Source organism: Periophthalmus magnuspinnatus, chromosome 9, assembly GCF_009829125.3.
Source record: "Periophthalmus magnuspinnatus isolate fPerMag1 chromosome 9, fPerMag1.2.pri, whole genome shotgun sequence".
Taxonomy (NCBI): Eukaryota; Metazoa; Chordata; class Actinopteri; order Gobiiformes; family Gobiidae; genus Periophthalmus; species Periophthalmus magnuspinnatus.
The window spans coordinates 27,161,979-27,184,255 of NC_047134.1; the positions used below are offsets into that span (position 1 = coordinate 27,161,979).

At 40.7% G+C, this 22,277-nt stretch overlaps 1 protein-coding gene across 1 annotated transcript in view; it reads left to right on the forward strand.

Annotated features, from left to right (window-relative positions):
* The first annotated feature begins 115 nt into the window (after nucleotides 1–115).
* ntrk2a (neurotrophic tyrosine kinase, receptor, type 2a) overlaps nucleotides 116–22,277 on the forward strand; it is a 137,277-nt gene continuing 115,115 nt past the window's right edge. Inside the window, exons 1-5 of the mRNA XM_055224516.1 lie at nucleotides 116–365; nucleotides 8,047–8,121; nucleotides 10,212–10,283; nucleotides 11,046–11,114; nucleotides 13,365–13,513. Of these exons, the coding sequence (XP_055080491.1) occupies nucleotides 130–365; nucleotides 8,047–8,121; nucleotides 10,212–10,283; nucleotides 11,046–11,114; nucleotides 13,365–13,513 (601 nt within the window). The 5' untranslated portion in view covers nucleotides 116–129. The remainder of the gene's footprint in view (nucleotides 366–8,046; nucleotides 8,122–10,211; nucleotides 10,284–11,045; nucleotides 11,115–13,364; nucleotides 13,514–22,277) is intronic.

Here is a 22,277-nt window from a genome sequence, read left to right on the forward strand (position 1 = left end):
TAACCCTTACAGATTTTGCATCATCCATCAGCACCGGAGGGGAGAGGAGAGAGAGCCGTGTTATCGTACGCGCTGAGGGTCTTTTGGGGGGCTCTGGAGCGGGACCGAGCCGAAGCCTGAGAAGTCGAGATGCGATCGTGGGGGGCTCCGTCGTGGTACTGGCGCCGCTGGAGGTACTGCTGGTGGTGGGTCGTGTTCGTAGGTTTGGCCGTGGGCTCCGGGGATATGGTGTGGAGCTCTGCGGAGGCGTGCCCGTCCTCCTGCTCGTGTAGCGGCTCCCGGATCTCCTGCGTGGACCCGGAGCGAGGCATCAGCGGCTTCCCCACGCTGCAGGGCGAGGCGGAGATGGAGAACATCACCGACATGTGAGTGACGGCTCTCGGCCACGGCGCGCATCCCCCCGCGCTGTTCATTCATTGTGTGTTTGAGCAAAACCAGACCTGAATACAACGCGAGGTGCTTTGAAATAACTGCCCACAAGTTGTCAGCCCATTTCTGTTTTATCCCAAACGACAAAAATGTGTGAACTAACTATGAGAACCCCAATCTTTAGGAAATATTCATAGGACGTGATTTTATTTTCCATCACAACGAATCCGCGGGTGAAAAGCGATTAATGGGTCTGAATGCAATTTAAATGTAATAATTTAGACCTATTTGTTCCTCTACCTAACGTGATTTGTACACGTAAAGCTCAAATGTCACCATAAAGATATACTGTTATAGTCAGAGCAAGTGTAGACGATGTGAACCAACAAAAAACACTGTGCGTAAAAGCCAATCTAATCATCATAACCCAATTTACGACACTCGCCCGCCTATGGAATTTAAACTAACGTAAAGGTGTGTGGAGAGACAAAATTCAGCTCAGTCAAGGAGACCCTCGGAGCTGTGCGCAGTGGGCTACACGCTGCGTAACGCCAGTCTGAGCCACTGTGAATCCACCGCTCGTCAGTCGTGCCAACATTTCAAATCCATCCGAATACAATTTAATTCAGCTATTTGGTTCTAGGGGGGCTTGAAATGAACGCGTCTCCATCACCTCCTGTCTCGCACACGCGCGCACATACGCAAGCACAAGCACGCGAGGCACCGATTTGTGATGCGATGATTCATCCGCCGAGCTCGGGACGCGTCACCTATACGCCGATTGCATAACGGGGGCGACGCGGCACGATTTCCAAAACAAACGCTGTGATAAAGAGACCCCCTGACGGCCAGCGCGTGCGTAATACGTGCGTGGAGACGTGGGGATCGGTGTATGTATCACAATGTGGGGGGACAAATATCTGGACGCGCGCGCACAAACACACACATATCTTGGGAGACCTGCTTTCCTTATGATGATGACCAATCAGGTGACGCAAATCCTGTGTGTTTAGATCAACAGCTTGGTTTAAAGTTCAGATCTGGGTTAAACAGGTTAAGGTTATGGTTTAGGTAAAGGTTAAGGTTAGGCAAGTAGTCACTGTGGTTAAGGTTTGGATCAATCACCCAGGAATGAATGGGCGTCAATGTAATGTGCGCAAAAAAGCGTGCAAAAACCACAGCGCGCGTTTGGGGACGTGAGCTTATTCGGTCTGTCCAAATATTAGCGCAGACGTCTTCCCCCTCGGGTGCGTTTGGAGCAATGAACCCCCCGAGCGGGCAGTGCCACAGTGAGAATCGATTCGCGTTATGAAGGAGAGTCAACACTGGATGAGATGGGCACACACGCGGTGAGGGAGTGATGTGCGAGAGCGCGCGTTTTCGTGGTGGCTGCTGGGTAAGTGGACCATAGTCTGGCCCCCCGAAGACGTCACGAGGCCTGAGAGTGCCAATAGAAATGGTTAATTATGGCGTTATCTCTCCTTAAAAATAGGACTAATGAGGGCTAAAGCAAGACTAGACAAGGACTAAACCAGGACTAGACCAAGACCACTCTAGTCCAGGATTAAACCAGGATTTAACTTGGACTAGATCAGTACCAGGCCAGAACTAAACTTTAACCAGAACTATACCAGGACTAAACCAGTACCAGACGAAAATTAACACTAGGATTAAACCAAGACTAGACCAAGAGTAAACTAGGATTTAACGTGGTCTAGACCAGGCCAAACCAGACCAGGACTAAACCAGGACTAGACCGAGAGTAAACTTGGATTAAACGTGGTCTAGACCAGGCTAAAACAGACCAGGACTAAACCAGGACTAGACGAGGACCAGACCAGGACTAAACTAGGATTAAACCTGGACTAGACCAGAACTAACTAAGGACTAGACCAGGACTAGACCAGGACTAAACCAGGACCAGACCAGGACTAAACCAGAACTAGACCAGGACCAGACCAGGACTAAACTTGGATTAAACCAGGATTAGACCAAAACTAGCCAAGGACTAGGCTAGGACTAGACCAGGACAAGACCAGAGCTAAACCAGGATTATACCAGGAGAAGACCAGGATCAAACCAGGACAAGTCCGCAACCAAACCAGGACTAGATCGGGACTAAATCAGGATTTGACCAGGACTAAATCAGGACAAAATCAGGACTAAACCAGGACTCCTGAAGACATCGTGTAACCTTAGAATGTCAATAGAAATGGTTAATTGCGGCCCTATCTCTTGCGGCGGAGGTGTTCGGCCTTGTTGGGAACAGGAGGGAGATAAGGGGCCGTTTGTCAGGGCTGTGGAGGAGCCTTGAGTCGGGCCGTGGTGGTTGATTTGAGGCCTGATGGTGAAAAGCCACAGCAAATCTTATAGATAGGTAACAAGGGCGAAAATGAGAACTATCATGGTGATCTTGGGCGACAGTAGCTCAGTTGGTAGAGTGTTTTTCCACTGATCCATAGGTTGGCGGTGCGATTCTAGCTCACACAGATGAATGCTGTCGTTGTGTCCTTGGGCAAGACACTTAACCCACCTTGCCCTCAGTGTCTGCGTACACTGGTGTATGAATGTGTGTGTGAAGTGGTGAGTGGTTCCTTGTTGTAAAGCGCTTTGAGTGCCTTGAAGGTAGAAAAGCGCTATAGAAATGAGCAGGCTGCACCCACGGCCAGTAAAAAAACACAACTAGAATAATCAGAAGACAATAATTGGATCTGATTTGTGGGGTGTGTTTACAGCACAAGAGAAATAGGATGCTCAAAAACACCTGGTGACAAGTGTCAGTGAATCTGTGGGTTTTCATAGTAACTGTTGTATTTAGCAGTGATGGTAAAAGCAGTAAGTAAGAAGTAAAAGTAGTAAAGTACTGAATTCAAGTACACATTTTATGTATCTTTACTTGAGGCAGTTTCACAATGGGTATTTTGTACTTTTATTTCACTTTGAGAGCAAATATCTGTACTTTCTACTCCACTACATTTTTGAACAGGACTGAAAAGTAAAAGTATTTTTTATTATTGTCTTAGACCTGCTAAAAGGTTGAAAGTTTATTTTTTAACACATTCTTAATTTGAGCAAACAAAAATAAACTAATAAAAACAATTGATTTAGTTGTTTCTATTGAACAAGATTTATCACAAATCTTTATTTTACTTTTTAAGTTAATTTTGAAACAGATACTTTAATAATTTAATGTAAATAGATTTTTTCATGTGATGCTTTTACTTTTTACTTTACTTGGCTTTAACTTTTACAAAATTGAGTACTTCTTCCAACACTGGTATTTGGATACAGTGAAACCACAATGCATTTTAAAATAGATAAATAAATAGATATACACAGCAGTTTGGAGACACTCTCTCATTCAATGTTTTATTTATTTATTTTTATTACTTCAAATATATGAAACAGGATATACTGAATTATGTAGCAAAGAAAAAAGGTAAATAATTCTACATTTGAAACATAATAATAATAATAATAATAATAATAATAATAATAATAATAATAATATACGTTATATTCAAATCTTCAAAGTAGCCGCTCTTTGCTTTGTCAAAAAAATATTTAGTACAGTTTTTTTGTTTACTTCATAATTCCACATATCTTACTTATGTTCGATGTCTTCTGTGTGTATATAAAATGTACAGAGTGGTAGTTTGGACATGGTGTTTTGACTGGTACTGCAACTGTTTAAATGATACTACAGTAATCTGATAACACCAGAAATCAGATTATGATCATCTTTTTCATGTGCGTGTAAACACATTAGCCACTGATTCAGAGGAGTACAGGCCTGTAGTGTTTATAATGAGGGATGACTGGACCGGGGATATATGCCTCTCATCCACGCTGTCTGAAACTGCATGCTATTTGTTATGGCGAAGCGCTACAGGTAAAACTTTTAATTTTAATTTGCCTTCTCAAAATAAGCTGTCACCTGGAAACAACAACTTTGTCCAGTCATCTAAACAAGTGTCTGTGTACACTGGTGTATGAATGTGTGTGTGAATGTGTGAGCAGTTCCTTGATGTAAAATGCTTTGAGTGACTTGAAGGTGGAAAAGCGCTATAAAAATGCGACCGTTTACCAAAGACCGTCTATCTATTTGATAAAAGAGTAATCAATAAAACATCAGCCTAAATGTCAAATCAACATGTGACGTAGGTTAATTATGGATTCTTTAAAACATTTCTCATTTACACATAGATTGACATTTGAACTCATTAAGCCCATAGAAAATTTCACTTGTTAGACTGTCGTTCCCTTTGCTTAGATGTACAAATGTTTTGGTCCTTGAAATGTCTCCAGGGTTGTATCAGGACCAAACAGAAATACTTCACTACTTTACTACTAAGCTTTGAACCAAAACAAGTGCCACAGTAAAAAGTGCAGCTCATTATAGGCTACTCCATCATCTTTAATTCAAACATGATTTTACTACATAACTGGTTTTGATTAGCCGTCCTAATTAAGCCTAATAAGAAGCCTACAGTGTCATTGAAAGTGGGCGTGTTGACACTGAGTAGACATTGTAAATTAGAAGAAGCATATTCAGAAAGCACACAGCTCCAAGTAACTCCATCTGTCCTTTAGTTTAATCATTCACAAAGATACAAATTATGGTTCGTTAAAGGCAAGACAAGTTTATCTGTATAGCACAATTTGTACAGAAAGTAATTCAAAGTGCTTCACAGAATAAGAAAGACATTAAAATGACACAAATTAAAACATAAATAATCACAAATAATCATCATAAAATTACCATTAAAAGAGAAGAGTGTAGAATAAAAACCTTTCAGTCATATGCACAGCTAAACGGGACGGTTTCGAGCCTGGATTTAAACATTGTCAAAGTACAGGCCTGTCTCACATCTTCAGGAAGACTGTTGCAGGTTTTAGTTGCATAAAACTGAAACACTGATTCTCCATGTTTAGTCCTGACTCTGGGCACCAGCAGGAGGCCGATCCCTGAAGTCCTCAAATTGCGAGATGGTTCATATGGCACTAACATGTCGGAGATATACTTTGGACTTAGGCCATGGAGAGACTTGTTCACAAACAGAGCTGCTTTAAAGTCTGTTCTTTGAGCTACAGGAGTCAGTGCAGAGACCTGAGCACAGACGTATGTGCTCGTACTTCCTGGTTCTAGTCAGGACCCGAGCAGCAGCGTTCTGGATGTAGTGCATTTGTCTTACTGCTCGTTTGGAGAGGCCAGTGAACAGGACGTTACAGTAGTCTAACCTACTGGAGACAAATGCATGGATAAGTCTCTCCAAGTCTGGCTTTGAAAGTATACCTTTGATTTTTGCAATGTTTTTTAGGTGGTAAAAATTAGGGGATATTACGCAAAATCAACTTTCTTTACTTTCTCCCATGTTATGACAATATTCACTCATCAAAAACTTGAGGAGGTTTTAGATGTCATCCATGCATGTTTGAGTATTTTAGCGATCTCTCCCGGGTCCTATTCAAACCCTTCTTACCGTTTATCTGTAACATTCTGTCCAATGCTCCACCCACAAGCCTACGTCCCCCATGAGCCACACGACAATTCTCCATAAATATACAAAAACATGATACAAAACTGTACACAGCAACTGGACAAACCTGATGTGTTGTGCAGTAGTGATAGCGCTCTGAAGGAGGGGTCGCTTAGTCAGGGAGTAAAACTTATGTGTTTATGTTAATACGTTGTTTTGGGTGAGTATAGCATTTTCAAAACAATAAATTTTAACTAAGTGCTATTTAGAATACCAGATAAAGGTGAATTAATTGTTCTTTAGTACATATTAACATCTTATTCTGCATGACCTTAGGCGTTATTAACTTGGATTCAAACGATTATTTAATAAGCTCTGGACCCTCTAAGGATTTACAATCTTCTTTATAACAATTCTTCTAAATTTTGTGCAACAACAAAAATATCTATTGGTTTGTCACTATGTAGTATTTCCAAGGCACATACACAGTAAATGGACACATATGTATATAGCACTTTTGCACCTTCCACCGCACTCGAAGCACTTTACATCAAGGAACAACTCACTCATTCACACACACACATTCACTCATTCACACACACTCATTCACACACATATTCATACATCGGTGAGCGGGTTTCGAACCACCAACCTTCAGATCAGTGGACAGACATTTTAAAAACTGAGCTACTGTCGCCCAGATACATGAGATGGAAGTGTATAGTCGCCATTCAAGAACTTTTTCTTTTTTTTTTAATTTGGATGTCATTTCATATTGTTACATTTTAAATTAGACCAGGACTAAACCGGGACTAAACCGGGACTAAACTAGGACTGAATCAAGACTGAACCAAGATTAGTCCAGGACTGAATCAAGACTGAACCAAGACTAGACCAGGACTGAACCAGGACTGAAACAGGACTGAACCAGCACTAAACCAGGACTAGACCAGGATTGAATCAAGACTAGACCAGGACTGAACCAGGACTGAATCAGAACTGAACCACAATTGAACCAGAACTAAACCAAGACTAGACCAGGACTAGACCAGGATTGAATCAAGACTAGACCAGGACTAGACCAGGACTGAACCAAGACTAGACCAGGACTGAACCAGGACTGAATCAGAACTGAACCACGATTGAACCAGAACTAAACCAAGACTAGACCAGGACTAAACCAGGACTAAACCGTGACTGAACCAAGCCAAAACCAGGACTAGATCAGGTCTAAAACATTGTAACACATTAACTTGGCTAAAATCTCAGTCTCTTTTATAATATCTATAAAGGTCAACGTTGAGGAATAAAATACATTTCTAAAGTTTTAATCAGAAAAAGATAAAATTGTACTGGGAAATTATCGAAAAAAGTGTTTATATTGGCGCACATTGTCCTAACCAAAATGAATTCTCCCAATATTTGTCAGTTCACAAACTCATAAGAATCCATCTTGGCAGAGCAAAGGTGAAGTGTCCAAACAAACCAAAACAAACATGGTGACGCCCACAGATGTACTTCATAAATACAGACTCATTTGTTTGTGAAAATCGTGCAGAGAGAAGAAGCGCTTTGTGCATTTGTGGAGGGAAAGATGTCATTTGGCTTTTATCTCAGGTGGATTTAAGTAAAGTTTGATTTCTCGGCTTGTTCCGCTGTTATGACGCTTCGACCAATCAGATTCAAATATTTGTAACAACGTCCCGCCTTTTTTTTTTTAAAGGACACTCAAATAAAACATGGAACAAGACAATGATAATAAACATAACCCTAACCCTTTTTGTCAAACACAGAATAACACCCTGAACATAGCATAAAAAGACAACACAAAACAAGAACATATACATAAAAAAAATAAATAAAATAGAAAATACTAGTAGTATGGCATGACCAGCGTACAACTACAACATCCCGCCTTTCCATTGTCTTTCAGTGAGAGCCGTTCCAGACTGATAAATGCATAGAGAACTACACAAATCCATCTGTCATTAGCAGGTTAATAATTCCCAGCCTCCGTTGATGCTCATTTATTGTATTGCATTTGTCCCTGTGACTAGACTCGGTGTGTGTGTGTGAGTGTGTGTGTATGTGAGAGTGTCTGTGGGTGTGTGTGTGTGAGTGAGAGTGAGAGTGTGTGTGTGTGAGTGAGAGTCTGCTGAGGACACTTTAACAAATGGCTCTGTTCTCTCTGTCACAGTTACATCGCCAACCAGAGCAGCTTCTCCTCCATCAACGACAAGGACCTGCACTACTACAGGAACCTCAGGAACCTGTAAGTCCAACCTATTTATCATTATAAACCAGGACTAGACCAGGACTAGACCGGGACTAGACCAGGACTAGACCGGGACTAGACCGGGACTAAAACAGAGCAGCTTTTCAGCTTTTTCCATCAATGACAAAGATCTGCACTACTACAAGAACCCCACAAACCCGTAAATCCAATTTATCTATCATTATAACCAGAATTAAACTAGGCCTAAACCGGGACTAGACCAGGACGAGACCAGGACTAGACCAGTATTAAACCAAGACTAGAGCAGGACTAGCCCAGGATTAGGCCAGGGTTAAACCAGGATTAGACCGAGACTAGACCAGGACCAAACCAGGACTAGATCAGGAGAAGACCAGGACTAGACCAGGATTAGACCAGGAATAGACCAGGAATAGACCAGGATTAAACTAGGACAAAACCAGGACCAGAACAGCTTCTAGTCCATCAACATCAAGGACCTGCACTACTACAAGAACCTCAGGAACCTGTAAATCCAATTTATTTATCATTATAACCAGAATTAAACTAGGCCTAGACCAGGACTAGACCAGGAGGAGACCAGGAGGAGACCAGGACTAGGCCAGTATTAAACCAGGACTAGAGCAGGACTAGACCAGGACAAGACCAGGACTAGCCCAGGATTAGGCAAGGGTTAAACCAGGATTAGACCGGGACTAGACCAGGACCAAACCAGGACTAGATCAGGAGAAGACCAGGACTAGACCAGGATTAGACCAGGATTAAACTAGGACAAAACCAGGACCAGAACAGCTTCTAGTCCATCAACATCAAGGACCTGCACTACTACAAGAACCTCAGGAACCTGTAAATCCAACCTATTTATCTTTCTAAACCAGAACTAAACCGGGACTAGACCGGGTTTAGACCGGGACTAGACCAGGACTAGACCAGAAATAAACCACTGGTTTATCTGAAGTTTGTGAGTGTACTTTCTTGTTTAAAGTTTTTATTTTATTTTATTTTTCATATACATTTAAACTTATACAATATGAACTTCTAATTATAATCTTAACATTCTAATTATGTGAATCTATCTTTTAATGAACAAAACTAGTTGTAACCAAATGAAACAGTGGGTTAATGATTGTAGTAAAGTTTTTGCAGTGCATTTGTAGAGTAAAAGTAGCATTTTTCAGGCCCTGTTCAGTGAGTTAAGAGTGTGTTGTGTTGTGTTAATACAGCCTATACGCTTTTAATAACACTCAGAGCGGAGGTGGCTATGGCCTCGGCAGCTCTCATTTCCTCCACAAAACCACTCCACCTGATCCTCTACAACTGCCCTATGTTTTAGTCAACAGCAGCTCTAGATTTTCTGTAATTGTGATTTTAAAAAGCAGAATTTGGTTCATTGTTAGCAACATAAACATCTGAGAGTAGACTGAAATCTGAACTGATAAACTAATACTAGTACTACTAGAATCCCACACATTTCAGAACAGGTCTGAAGAGGTCTACAGGTACAAGAGATATCTGTGAAAAGACAGGATTTTACAGAGGACAGTTTAGTCCATGACATCTCAAAAAATCACAGTGATGAACCAACACTCGCTATTGGTTGGCCCTGGTTTGGTCCTGTTTAGTCCTGGTTTAGTAATGATTTGGCCCTGGTTTAGTCCTGGTTTGGTCATGGTTTAGTCCTGGTTTGGTAATGGTTTGGCCCTGGTTTAGTCCTGGTTTGGTCATGGTTTAGTCCTGGTTTGGTAATGGTTTGGCCCTGGTTTAGTCCTGGTTTGGTCATGGTTTAGTACTGGTTTAGTCCTGGTTTGGTCATGGTTTAGTCCCGGTTTGGTCCTGGTTTAGTCCTCATTTGAACACAAAGTCAAAGTCCTGAGTCTTCGTCGGGGCCTCCTCCTGGTGGGACATACCCAGAACACCTCCCCAAAGAGGCGTCCAGAAGGCGTCCGGAACAGATGCCCGAGCCACCTCAAACAAATACGTGCTTACTGAAAAATGAAACTAAAAAAACTTAACCACCATCATATAAACAAATACCCATAATGAAATAATTTGTGTAATTTCAGTTGTTGTGTTTAATGTTCCTGTTTTTTTGTTTTGTTTTTTTCCAGAACGGTGACCAACAGCCGGCTCACATATGTGTCCAAACTGGCCTTTCAGAACAACCTCAAACTGCAATACCTGTGTGTACTTTTGTATCTTTTGAATATTCTGCTTTGTAATGGCTCAGCGCTAAGCAGTGAATTAAAGTGCATTTGACAGGTTTTCAGCTTTTTCTAATTATGACTTGGCTTGGTGAGGTCGTACCTGTGGTGAAAATATTTATCAGTTTTATATCAGTCGAGTGTCTGTGTGATCCCTCTGTTGTGCATGTAGTATCCATAGCAACAGTAAATTTAATTCTGTCAACTGAACAAAAGTTTAAGTGCAGATGTTTCGCTGCTTGGATCAGCGGGAGAACATCTGAACTCTGAAACATTTGTCCTGTTGAGAGAATTTAGCATGGGTAATTTTCAGAATGATGAAAATTTAGAGCCGTTGCCATAGCAATTAACAATTCAAATATTAGGGTAAAACTTTGAATGGTAAAAAGTCCTCAAAATGTTGCATAAATGTATGAACTGCTGAACACATATTTGGTTGACCATTGACCATCAGTAATTTGACAAAATAAAGGTTTTTATTTAGCCCTTGTTTACATTATAGTTGCTAGGTAACAGTTATTGAATTACCTCCATGTTTGTCCAACCAGGAAGTAGAAATATAAACGTAACCAAAATATTCAAATGAGGTAAAACTTGTGAGATTTTTAGCCAAACTTAAATAATTCTGCATTTAACTGTAATGAGAAGTCGTGCTCCTGTTTTATTGTCCTGCTCCAAACATAATCTGATTTGGTGATGTCTGACGTAATCTGATTTGGTGTTGTCTGATTTCATTTACAGGAATATGAAAGATAACAACCTGTCATCACTGTCCTGGACGATATTCAGACACCTCAACATCTCCTATCTGTGAGTTCAGCACACAGATGCTCTCTCTATCCCTTTCTCTCATTCTCTCTGCCACCCTCCCTCTCTTTCTCTCTCTTCATTTCTCTGTATATCTCTATCTTTTTCTATCTACCCCAATCTGTTTCTTTCTCTCTACCTCTCTTTCTCTCTATCTTGTTCCCCCCCTCTCTCTCTCCCTTCTTCTCTCTCTCTATAGCTTTCTTTCTCTTTTGTTCCATATTTCTTTCTTTCTCTCTCTGCCCATCTCTCTTCATTTTTACATCTTTCTCCCATTTCTAGAGATGGGCTGGACCATGTGACTGTCAGACGTGTGATTGGTTTTGCACATTTAAGTTTTTTTTTTCTCTGTCTCTTTCTCTCCGTCTCTCTCTCTCCGTCTCTTTCTTAATTATAGCCTTTTAGATGTAATTTCATGTGGCCAAAGATGCTTAAATGATCACGCAATAAATCTCTTGGTGAATTCCCCTTCTCTCTCTTTCTTTCTCCCTTCCTCTTTGTCCTTCTCCCATCACCTCTTTCTCCCCCTCCCTTTCTCTCTCCCTCTCTATCAGTCACCCTTCTCTCTCCCCATCTTTCTCTCCTCTCTTCCCCTTTCTCTGCCTCTTTTCTCTCTCTCTCTCTCTCTCTCTCTCCATCATGCCCTTCCTTCTCTCTCTCTCCCCCTTTCGCTCCCTCATTCCCCCCCTCTCTCTCTGTCTCACACTCCTCCTCTCTCGCTATCACCCCCCTCTCTCCTTTTCTCACCCCCTCTCCTTCTCTCTTCCTCTGGCTCTTTTCTCTCCCCGCCTCCTTCTCTCTCTTATCATGCCCCCTCCTTCTCTATCAACCCCCCTCTCTTCCTCTCTCTCTCTATCACCCACCTCTCTCCTTTTCTCTCCATCTTTTTCTGTCTCTTTCTCTCCCCCCTCTCATTCAGGCATCCCCCTCTCTCTCTTCTTCTCTTTCCCGCTTTCTCTATCATCTCACTCTTTCTCCTCTCCCTCCACCCCCCCTCACCCTCTCCCCTTATCTGTTTCATTTATCTCTCCATCACATTGAGGTACAGTATATTACCATCTCCAGTGTTGATCTGTAGCAGTGGAGTCTGGTCCCTCGTAGGAAATCTCAGGGACCATCTATTCACTACATTTATTTGAATATAAAACCGTTTTCTGCATCATACTCAGTGTCATTTTCACAAGTCTTAAAATATGATCAGTGATCCTTATGTAGCCACAGCTGCCCTGGGGTAGACAGTGACAGTCATTCTACGCCGGGCAACAAACAGAGGTTTACACAGAGGCTACATGGTTTACACTGGTTAAATGAGGTCTATTGTGTTTGTGTCTGCGCTGTAGTCATAATCTATGACACCCATGGATCATTATGTTATAATTTGGACAATATTCAACTAAAACGATTTGCTAAAAAGGCACAAGTCAGTGGGGTGCCAGTGGAGCTGTCAGCCCGTCCTATGGATATGTGCAGATCACATTAGTGAGTTGTGGATTTTTTTTCCATTTGTACTAAAATGACTACGCAACGCTGCTGAAACCTACATGTATCACTAATAAAGAAAATAAAATTGTAGAACTGAAATATAGAGCAGTACTACAGGTGAAAACAGAGGCTGATCTGCAATATGACATGTTGAAAATAAGCAATTAAAGACTGATCAAACATGCATGAATCAATCTAAATACAACTTTGTGCAAGTGAATACTGAGAGGAAACAACTATAACATGGTTAAAAACTGCTTTAACATTACACTGAACAAATTGTTACACAATGATAGTTTGCCAAAGAGTGTGATGATGAAAAATGTATTTAAACAAACATCTCAAATTCTGCTTTAATAAGTGAACTCGGATGGAGCTGGCAGTCAGATTTTGACTCTTTTTACTTGACACTGGCATTTTTAACCAACATAAACATTCAAAGTTCACATTTAAATGACAAGAAATCCAAACTGACAAACTAAATCAAGGATCACATTTCAGAACTGTTTGTACAGATCTGAACTACAAGGTTAGCAGTTTTTATGCAGAATAAGACCCCGTGGAGACACAAGGAGGGCATTTTTCAGAACAGGGACTTTTTGAGCAGAATGAGACTGGATATTGTTTGTTGTTTGTGGAGGAAATTACGCTCCTTCAAAAATTGCATCCTTCGGTATTTGGTAATTATGTCCATTTATATTGTGATTAATCTGCAGCCCCATAAACCCTCATACCTGTCTTGGAGGACTAATTAACATATGTATTCTTTAGGATCCTGTCTGGAAACCCACTGCACTGCTCCTGTGAAAACATGTGGATCAAACTGACTCTGGGAGAAGAGGCTGACAACCAGGAGCTGCGCTGTACTGAGGACGGAGGAACCAAGAGACCCCTGTCCAGATTCAACCTGCCCAACTGTGGTGAGGGGCACTTTATTGATACTTTGCAGTGTTATCATGCTGGGGGTGTTCTACATGGTGTGCCTATGGTGGAATGTTGAGTAGTTACCATGGAGATATCATGGAAACGCAGTCAAAAAAGTCTTAAGATAGTCTGAAAACTCAAAGAAAAGTACAAAATGGATTTAAAACGACACATTTTCAGGCGTCTGTGATCAACATGAGCGCTCATGGTCCTGTTAAGGTGTTTGATTTTTAACAAAAAAGACGGTGCGACACAAATTAGCTCATCTGTTGTAGCTCCAACTAATTGAAACTAGGTCATTCTGGTCAGATTGTGTTACAACAAAACTCAGATTAAAGCCTAACTTGAGTAACAGAGCTTCAGACAGAGCATGCCTACAGTTAGCGTCACATCTTTAGGGAATGTTGATGATCAGCTGCAAAGTATCTATACTTATTGTACGAGCCATGATCCTTTTGTGTCACTGGTCGCTATGGCAATGTGTAAGGGGCAGGGGTCACACGCAGATACACAAATAAGTACAAACTCTATAGTAATGTACACTCTTATATACACTTTATATACACACATACACTGATAACCCTGTCTAGACCGACTCTGCCCAACTGTGGTGAGGAGCACTCTATATATACACTCTATAATATACATTTACTCTGTACTAATACACTCTATGGTTCTATACAAGCGCAGTGTTTTCAAGAAGACTGCTTTTTATTGACTTTTTTCTGTTGTGAGTTAAACACTGGTGGCATAAGTAGCAGCTTCCCATCCCTTTCCTGATAATGTTTTTTAATAAAGCCCACAATCGCTTTGTTGTCTTTGTTCTACAGTGTCTAGGTAAGCCCGTTCCACTTTGTGATGTCATGTGGTAATACAGGAAGTGCTCCACTGTGTTTTTAAACTCCATAAGCCGTCACTAGGAGCATTTGGATAATAATCAGCCCTGGAATTGGCAATCTCTACTGAACAAAAGGTAAAATGTAGCTGTTAACTTAAAAACTACCACTTTATGACATCACAAGGTGGAACAGAGCATTTGGAGCTTTGGAAATGAATCGTCCTTTTGTCCAGTTGAGAGAATAGAATTTTTTTCCTTTAGCTTTGTTCTGCAGTGTTGCACATATAAAGGTTGGTACATAATAATCTTGTAGAGAACTAGACAGAGACGTGTTGAAAGTACTTGTACTTGTTATAGTCTTGCGTTTTGTTTGTTTTTTTCATTGTGGCAGTGAAATTAGTATTCCGTACCAAAATCAACTTGGTAATTTTAGTATCATGAGACTGGATATTTTGTTATCTGTAGAGAACATTATATTCTTATTGTGTGTTTCACTGGAGTACGATCTGTTCTCATGTGTTCTTCTGTTTAAAGGAGAAGTCTTATGATGCTATTTCTAAGCAGACACACAGATATATTTGGGGAAAACAGAAGAGAAACACAGGCTTTTCAAAACAGTGCGGTCGCTCTTCATTCCGGGGCATCTGGTAGAATCACTTCCATATATCAGGTAGGGATGTAGTCCTTTAGTCATTTCATTGAGTGGTCTTAGTCAGCCAAAATTTGTATCAAGGCTAAAAAGGGTGTATTTTACTTCTTTGGGGTATTAACTGCTAACACAAACATATTTAAATCACCACGTTCCCTTTTATTGTTTTGAAAATGCTATACTCACATGATTTATAAGTTTGTTTTTGACGTAAGTCGTCTCTCCCTTTGCTCCCTCTGCATTAAGTATTAAAAAAAGTATTTAAAGAGCCCATATTACTCTATTTTCTGATCTATGTTATAATGATTTGTTTCATTCATAGATGTTTAACACGCAAATCCTGCATATTTAGGCGTTAGGAGTTCTTCTCTCAAGCTGAAAACACTCTGTTCCACCTTGTGATGTCATATGGTGATACAGGAAGTGCTCCATACACCTTCACTTGGATAATTTCAGCCCTGGAATTGCCAATCTCTCTTGAACTAAAGGTAAAACGTAGCTGTTAACTTGAAAACTACCACTTCATGACATCACAAGGTAGAACAGAGCGTTTTGAGCGTTGGAGATGTAGACAGACTAATAATAACTGTGTTCACAGACTATGGCAATAAAAGTCTTCTGATTCTGATTCTGATTCTGATAAAGACTTACTCAAACATGTATGAATGAAACAAAACATTCTAACATGGCTTAAGAGTGAATTTTGCGTAATATAGGACCTTTTAATTGCAATGTTTATTAGATTTTTGATTATACTTCAAAATTACATCAAGGAGCATTCAACATTTGGGAGAAACTAGTAAAATAATAAATAATAAAATGCCTTTCAGAACAGAGCTCTAAACTACAGGGCTAGCAGCTTCTATACACAATAAGACTCCTTAGAGACACAAGAATAATTAGTTGATTTTTAGATGGCATTTTTACACTCCCAAAACCTTTACGGTGACATTTGGGGTAATTAAAATTAACACAAGCTCCATAAAAGATGCCCTCTGGATAAAACTTCCTCTAAACTAGACCAGGACTGAGCCGATATTTGGACCTTTTCGGATAAGATTTAATTTCCTGTTTCCTGTGTGTACTTATCCCAGTATCCCATTTATCCATTCTCCTTTTGCCAATGTTTTGATGGGCCACTGAGTCGAAAGAATGAACAATAAAAAAGCTTATTTATGGAGATATTGCTGCATTTATTTAGGTGGAGTATTCAGGAAGCAACATAAAAGCCCTGTACCTCATTTCCTCCATGTATTTGAGCAAAATTTGTCTGGCCCCCATTACAGATATATTACATAAGCAGCTCTTGAAGTCGCAATAAGTTCGCTGTGTACTGTCTGCGTCTAATTAGAAAGCGCTATACTGTTAGAGAATCAGGAAGTGCGCTGCTGGCATGCTGGTTGTTGTTAGCATTACCGTGACGAACCTATACATAACAGATGATGGAAGACTCAATTCTGCATAATTTTGTACCTTTTTGATTTGTTAGTCAGTAAAATAGATAATAAGTTACTTTATATTGTATTAACTATAGGTGTCTTGCTCAATGACACAACAACACTATATGTGTACCGCCAGATCTAAGATTGAACTGCCAACTTAATGGTCAAAAGTCTAACAACTAAGCCGCTTTTACCTCTCACGGATAATTTATTTGTTTTTTTTGTACTACTGGGGTGACAGTACCTTAGTTGGTCGAGTGTTTGTCCACTGATCTGATGATTGGCAGTTAGATCTGCTGTTGTTGTGTCCTTGGGCAAGACACTTAACCCTCTTTGCTCTTTTTTTTACCATTTACTGAAACTTGCTGTATTAAATGAAGCGAAAGCAAGTCCTGCATTTTATCAAAGGTGCACTATGTAACTTTGGCGGAGTATCTGCCACAACAGCATGACATTAAACTTCAGTCACCATGGAGACGAGCAGGCGACTCCACCAGGCCAGGTTACAGGTCAGATCTGTGGAGATAGATATAATAGTAAATATGAACATTACAAATAGGCACATTCTTTCCCTGAGGTCGATTCTGCTCGCATTAGCAACAGGTTTGATTGACAGCGTTGCTAAGCGCCTGTCGCATGTTAAACCGGGTGGGAAGGAGCATTATCTTCAACACCCTCGCTCTGGATTGGCTCCTTGGTTGCTATGATTCTCCAAATATGGCCCCTATAACCACTATCCTCGATGAGCTTCATTTGGCTGGAGCTGAACTGTATAGGTGACCTCACTCTCACTTAGTCCACTTCTTTATACTGTCTAAGGTTTAATGCCATATTGTGGAAAATTCTCAATGGAAACCAACAGATTGCAGACCCTCCTCTGGAAAAGTTACATATTGTACCTTTGAGACCTGTAAATTTGCTGTTCTTTTGTGTCTGTCCTTCAAATGTTTTATCGTCTACCAAATAAAAGCTTGTGCCAGTCGAGCGTTTGTGGATCCTGTGATGCATTTAAACTGTATTTGTAACTCAGCTGGACAAAAGTTGAGCCGCTGTTCCAGCCGCTGCATCGCTCTTCTGTCTCTCGTAAACAAAGTGCTTCAGGGGCTTTATAGAGGTCCCCAAAATGTCCGCTGTATATATCGTGCTTCTGACATGCGCCACTCTAAAACTGGGACTAAACCAGGACTAGATCAGGCCTAGACCATGTGTAAACCGGGTCTAAGCCAGGACTAAGCCAGGTCCAAACCAAGACTAAACTAGGACTAGAACAGGATTAAATTAGGATGTTCTGAAATGTCCCTGTGAGTCAGATGACCTTCTTGTGTCACTATTGGGTCTTATTCTGTATATAAAACCTGCAAACCCTGTAGTTTAGACCTCTACAAACATGTTCTGAGATGTCTCTCTGAGTCAGATGCCCTCCCTGTGTCTTCTCTCAAATTCTACTTCTCCTAATTGCTATCATATTTTTCCCATTTCATTCTGCCCTATTCACAGTTTCACTTACAGTATATAACACGGAGATGGGCTGTTATAGAGATACAACGTGTGAATTCCATGTGAACTCAGGTGTGTACACAGATCTAACCTCATAACCCTGTACTGTCCACCGGGGGCAGCGTTCAGGGCTGCGGAGGGCTCTGTGTGAAAGATAGGCCTGACCCTTGACCCCTGACCTCAGACCCGGGAGCCGGGGGGACACAGAGGGGAGAGTGTGATGTGTGCGGAGTGACGTGTGCAGAACCTCTTAAAGCGACAGACGCAGAACGCTTTTCATTTCCTCTTCTTTGTGTGGTTGCCATGAGAACACCAACGCACCTTTCTGACACTCAAGGGAGAAATAAGAAATGTGAATGGGGGTTTGGTTATATGAGTGTATAGTGACGAACACAATACCATAGTTTGCAATAAATTAACTGTGCAATTACAACAATTTTAGTCGGTTGACACAGATTCACTTCACTGATCAGCTTGACTGTTTAATGGAGAGGTCTACAGGCAGTGCTTCAATTCAGACTTTTGAATAGGAAATTGGACTCTGTTGTGTGTTTATACAAAATTGACTTTATAGAGCTTTTAACCATGTTATAGTTGTTTCCTTCTCATTTACCCTCTTGACGTTATATTTAGAGTGAGTCATGCATGTTTGAGTAATCGTTATTCTCCTGTATTCAAGATGTCATTGCTTCGATCTACCAACATTTTCACTGTCACCAGTAGATGGCAGATGTGAAACTTGTCCCCTCCACCCCTTACCTGGCCCCCCTCCCCTGACTTCTCCTCTCAACTGTCTCCCGTTCCCTCACCTGGCCCCTCCCCTCACCCAGCGTCTCCCCTCACCTGCCCCCCCCTCCCCTCACCTGGCCCCCCCTCCCCTCACCTGGCCTCTGTTCAGCCTCATCTGTGCTCTCTGCTTTTCTTCCGTCACGCCAAAGCACACTATCAAACTACAGCAACTCTGGTAGCATCTAATGTATTAAACAATTACAAATGGTAGTTTTAAATGGTAATTATTAAAAGTCAATAGAAAGTCATGCTTGTTTTTAATAGGACAAAATAAACAGGAAAACTGTCAATGGTGCAAATGAGAAAAACATACTACAAATGCAGATCTGGATCAAACTTGTTTATAATTATTGGTCATCATCAGTTAAATATGTAAATTAAAGAACCTGTCACACTGGTAAACTGGACTCAAATGCAACACAAAGTGAACCGTCAAATGTCTCAAACTACAACAGAAAGTGTCCTTTAAGCAGGTAATTCGGAATATGGTAAATCAGGGACTAAACAACTGAGGAATAAAGTCTTATTTAATGTCAACGAAAATCTCTTCCACACTGGGGATTCAAAAGGGGGAAGGCGGGGCAAATAAACTCAGGAACAGGTAACTCAAACAGATATAAATGCAGGTAAAGAATTGCAGAAATGAAAACAGAGTATTTCAGAGGAGCTTGAATGTTGCTCTTGACTAGTCAACAATCTAGCAAGAACTGACTGAACAAAAGCAGTATATATAGGCCACCCTGGGCTGATTAACAAAACGAGAGGCAGCTGCTGGGAAACCAGGGAGGTAACAAAAAAAAGGACCGGAACAGGCTGAAAAATGGAGTTGGACTGAGGAAAAAAAACATGCAAACGGGTAGAACTATGACAGAACCATGACATTCAATGTGTCTTGTGTATCTTATAGAATGCATTCTAGTGAAGAGGGGGGAAAAAAAAAAGCAAAAAAAACAAAAACACCTAATTTGTGCTTAAATAATGTAACTGGCCATGCAAAACTCGTTACAGCAATATGCAACATAGCAAAATTGTCTTTTTTGCGTAGTCACAATTGTAACTCAGTTTGATTTTCAAGCAAAAACAAGAAAACGTGTTGCAATTCAAGTCATAATGTCTGTAATTGTTGTTTTGCTTTGGTCAAATCCATGGACTTGTTGATGATGTTACAGACAAACTGCGCTTGCTCAGTAAATATGTATCGTCCTTTTAAACGGCAAATCTTTGCTTCTCATCGACACTTCTTCTTCCTCTGTTGAATATTTAATGCTGTTGTCTATTTTGGACTCGTTCTATTCATAAACAGCTCATATTACTGCCTCCGCCGCTTAGAACCCGTGACCTCCCATTAGGCTCGACTTGTTACTGTATGAAGTGATGTTTTGTCTAATAAACATCTGTGTAATTTTTTCAGAACAAATACTAGACCACATAGACTAATATACGCACATGGAGCACTATGGAACGTACCTGCAGGACTGAGAGATTACACTGATATAAGGCCACATGGTAATATAAAGAAAGTACTACCATTTAATGTGGATTCTATTGTCAACATTGTAATTTTCAGCACAGAATAGTATTGTTTGTTTATTATACCATGTGGTCACTGGTTCTGATAAAACTCAAGATGAAACTGTTTAAGAAAAGTAAAAGTTTATCCAGATAAAGTAAAGTTTTAGTATCGGACACCTGCGTATTGAGTATCCAGTTTCCAAGGATCGGACGAGAAAAAACTGCCTCCAGATTATGCACACACGAGATAATGATCTTGTGAGATTTTTTTCCCCCAATGTTTTTAAATTTGGATTGGACAAAAAAAGGTTAAGTGCTAGTCCGTTACACCTCCTAGTATATAGTCCCAAAACACAGAGGTATAATGACAACACAAATATGAAATGAAACTCACAAAATTATGTCAAAATCTCATGGATCCAGTCTCGTGTCTCGGATCATCTTGAGAATTGTGTCTCGTCCCACCAGTTTCGATTCTAGTTTCTGATTTTTGACAACCCTAGACTGGTTATGGCTGTGGAATAAATCCTCATTTTAAAGAGACACTATGTAACATTCCTGTTGAAGGATTTGCCACTATTGTCTTTAGAGATGCTATTGCTCTGTCTGTTTAATACCATAATATTCCACATTATGGCATTAAACCTATCTATCTCCTTGGAGACAAGGAGCTGATGCCGCCAGGTCAAATTACGGGTCAGATCTGTGAAAAGGCAACCCCGCTTATAGAAAGAACGCTTGTTTTTCAATGTTTTTTGCGCTACTACGATCACATCTAATTGAATAAATGCAAGATAGATTATTTAATGCAATACTATGGAACATTAAAGGCATAGCAATAACATCTCCATGGAGACGAGCTGCTGGCATACACTTCATGAGAACATAAAGCTCAAATCTAATCGTATTCTTACTACTTACGAAATCGTTTTAATATTGTTTAGCTTAGCTCCCATTTCTAGTTAGCCTGTGGATGCTAATAGAAGAATAGCCTGCTTAAATGGCCATATTAGCACAGCATAGTAGCGCTAGAACATCTGACACTGCTAAAAAAATAAATAAATAAATAAAAATCAAATAATCTCCTTCTATAGCTGCAGGCAGTCAGGACCCAAACGCTAAGCTAGCCTGCAGGAAGCTAACAATGTCACTGATAAGTCCTATTGATCCCAGCCTCCATTAGCGCGCTATTTGTGTCGTTAGCACACTTAGAGGTGGGCCCCTGGGGAAGTGGGCTGGGGACCCCCTATACAGTGACATCTGAGGAGGGCACATGGGGGTTGGAGGTGCCAGGACATCCAAATAATGCCCCAGGCTGCAGTGATGTGAACAGAAAGACCCTCACAGCAAAACAGTGACCTTTGAAATCTGACAGCTGCAGTTTTACGACTTTTTTTAATTATTATTTGATCAGAGACAATGTACAAAAAACATTAGCCTTATTAAAAAAAAAAAAAAAGTCATACTAGTTTCCACTCTTAGCAGGTTGACACAAAATACATTATATTTGGAGTGGGTGCCTCTGTTAATGCTGCAAGGTTCAAAGGAAATAGAAATTGTGATTTGAGGTTCTGGGCTGCCTGAGTCTTTCTCTGTGTAGTTTGTTTGTAGTAGTTTGTGTCAAGGCTGTGTGGGGGCGACAGTAGCTCAGTTGATAGAATGTTTGTCCACTGATTCAACCCAGTGGCCTTTGAACGATGGGTCAAGTGCAGGTCGAATGCAATTTCCCTATGAGGACGGTGAATTGTGATTTTAAAACGACATTATGTAACTTTTTGGAGATGGATCTTCATCTTCACCTGCATACATGAGAACATTTTCACTGGAGATTTGCCAGATTGTGGAATATTATGGCCAAAGGAACAACATTTCCATGGAAACAAGCAGGAGTAGACCCTCCTCCAGGCCAAATAAGAGTCAGGTTTGTGGAGATGCAAGCCCGTGCAGTGTAATAAACACAACCAAAATGCAAAAACACTTTTATTTTTGTCTATTTTTGGCTTAAAAGTTACTATGGGTTTAAAAACCTCTAA